Raw genomic sequence first — 2,336 nt, 5'->3', positions numbered from 1 at the left:
AAGGGAGGTGTTGGAGCCACACATTTAGCCCATAAGGGTTAGGGTGTCCTCTGAGGCACCTACTTAGGACGGGACCCAGCAAGGAGTCAGAGAACCTGCAGGGTTTTAGTGGGGTCCATTAGGACCATGACCGAGCAGAAACTTGAAGGCAGCCTCCCTATTTTACTATCTATTTCAACAAGACATGACAGGGGAGAGGAGCAGGCGCTTGCAAGGCAGAGCTAGCACAGTCACAGGCCCCTTCATGGCCACTTCTAGGGACCCCACATCATGGCATGCCCCCCACCCCCAGCAACCTCCCAGCTGCAACTGGAAGCTTCTCTACTGGCTAGAAGCTGTACTTGCACTGCAACCAGAAAGAAGGGGGTAAGGTAACATCGCAGTGATGCAGGTACAGCTATCCTAGCACGGTTCCTCATTGCCCAGCCCCAGCGTGGGCAGAGACCAAGCCTTTCAGCTCCATGGGCCACATCCAGCTCACAGACCATATGCTGCTGACCCCTGAGCAAAGTAACACTACAGCTTTTATCCTAATCGAGACAAACCTTTGCTTTTATTGCTACAGGATTTCTTAATTTATTAGACAGATCCACTTACCTACATTGCTGTTTTGAGGAACCACTGTTTACAATGCTGGCACCTTACACAACTACTAAAAATTCACTGCAAATAGTTTAATGTTAAACAGAGGCCAGCTATTCACAACAATTTTTATTTTAGATTAGCTTCTTGGAACACAAGTAAACTTGCATCCATTTTTAGCATATTTTACTATGCCAGGGATGACCAACCTGCAGCATGGAAACTACAAGTGGTACAGGCAGCCTCTGTATGCGGCATGCAAGACTGGGAAGGCACAGGCAACACAATAATAGACAGGGCAGGAAGCAGAAAGCAGAGCATCAGATCCAGAAGGGAGCACAGGCTAGAAAGCAGAGCAACAGATCAGGTGAGGGAAAGGGATCAGAATGGCACACAGGATAGAGCAAGGGGACAGGGCAAATTTGCAGTACACCTGCCAAAAAGGTTGGCCCTCAGTGTACTTGGTAATATACTCATTTTATTTCACAATATTTATAGTTATACAAAATGTGTTGCATAAAAGCCCAATATCTCAATACCTTGTTTATAACAGGAATTATTGCCAGCTGTGCTTCAAAAGCAAGATAGAAGTTGGCCACTGTTTGTGCTTGAACACCCTGGAAAACATCAGTGAAAACCTGTATTCAATATTACCGCTCTTTGTTTGGGTTATAACCAAGCATACCAAATAAATCCACTTTCTTACCATACAAATTCCTTTCCTGGGAGTAAGCAATATTCAATTTAACTGGTCTTCAGTGATATATAATGGGTAATGACAAAAGCATACAAAAAGAAAGCAAAGGCTGACACACAACTTCTTAAATTGTTCATTAATATTTATATTATAGATTTTTCAGGATACCCAAGGTATATTTTAGCTACTAGTGTTGCATTATTATGTATGTAATCAAAATAATCAGAATATGCCTAGTCCTTGCCTGCATACATTTACACCCTAGGGTGGACCATAGGGAGTATGACTGAGACAATAATAATAATAACAACAGAAACAAAAAAAACCACACTGCACTATCTAAATGTCTGCATAGTCCCATATTTTAATATTTTTTCAAAATAATTGCAATTGTTTTGCCCCAATTCCCTTGTATAAGAGGGTTAGTGGAAAGGAGTTTTCAGGCAACAAGGATGGTTTGGTTTCTGATAAGGGGCACCATGTCAGAAAGCAGGGAATCTTTTTTTGAATGGAGATATAGCCATCCATATGCAGATTTCACTGGCAAGACAGAAAGTAGTATTAAGTGCAATGGAACATGACTGCATGAATCCTACCCCCTCTATGCCCATCCAAGGCAAGAAATGATTGGGCATGGACACTCTATACAGTTAGCTAAGAATTCTTATGGATCCAAATATTAGGGAGAAATGACTGTATTTGGCCCAACATACTGCTGAAAAGCAGTTGATGACTCGGTATACAGGCCTGAGAGATGGAAGTATTAATGACAGTTGTGTACAATGCTGATAAGGGAAAGGGTTTCAGATACTATGACTGACAATTAATACCAAGTCTCTATCTTGAATATTGTCTAATATAAAAACAAGAGCGTATTTGAAAGAAATACTAAACAGCAAAGTTAATGAAAAGAACTAATCAACATTCCTGCTAATACAGGAAAAGGAATAAAAGTGGTCAGGTAAGGTGCCATGCAACTATTGTTTAGAGAATTTATGCAAAGTTTCTGATTCTGCCTCAAACTGTGGCAAATTTAACATGCTCCTTTTCGTTTCTT

At 41.2% G+C, this 2,336-nt stretch overlaps 1 protein-coding gene across 1 annotated transcript in view; it reads right to left on the bottom strand.

The window, feature by feature from the left end:
- Positions 1–2,336, bottom strand: part of GUF1 (GUF1 homolog, GTPase) — a 60,891-nt gene that overhangs the window by 47,454 nt on the left and 11,101 nt on the right. Inside the window, 1 exon segment of the mRNA XM_019526077.1 lies at positions 1,122–1,199. Within this exon segment, the coding sequence (XP_019381622.1) occupies positions 1,122–1,199 (78 nt within the window).

This window comes from Gavialis gangeticus, unplaced genomic scaffold (assembly GCF_001723915.1).
Source record: "Gavialis gangeticus isolate Ggan-Ray unplaced genomic scaffold, GavGan_comp1, whole genome shotgun sequence".
Classification (NCBI taxonomy): domain Eukaryota; kingdom Metazoa; phylum Chordata; order Crocodylia; family Gavialidae; genus Gavialis; species Gavialis gangeticus.
Note: the sequence above shows the minus strand (reverse complement) of the source record. Positions and strands in the feature narration are given on the sequence as shown.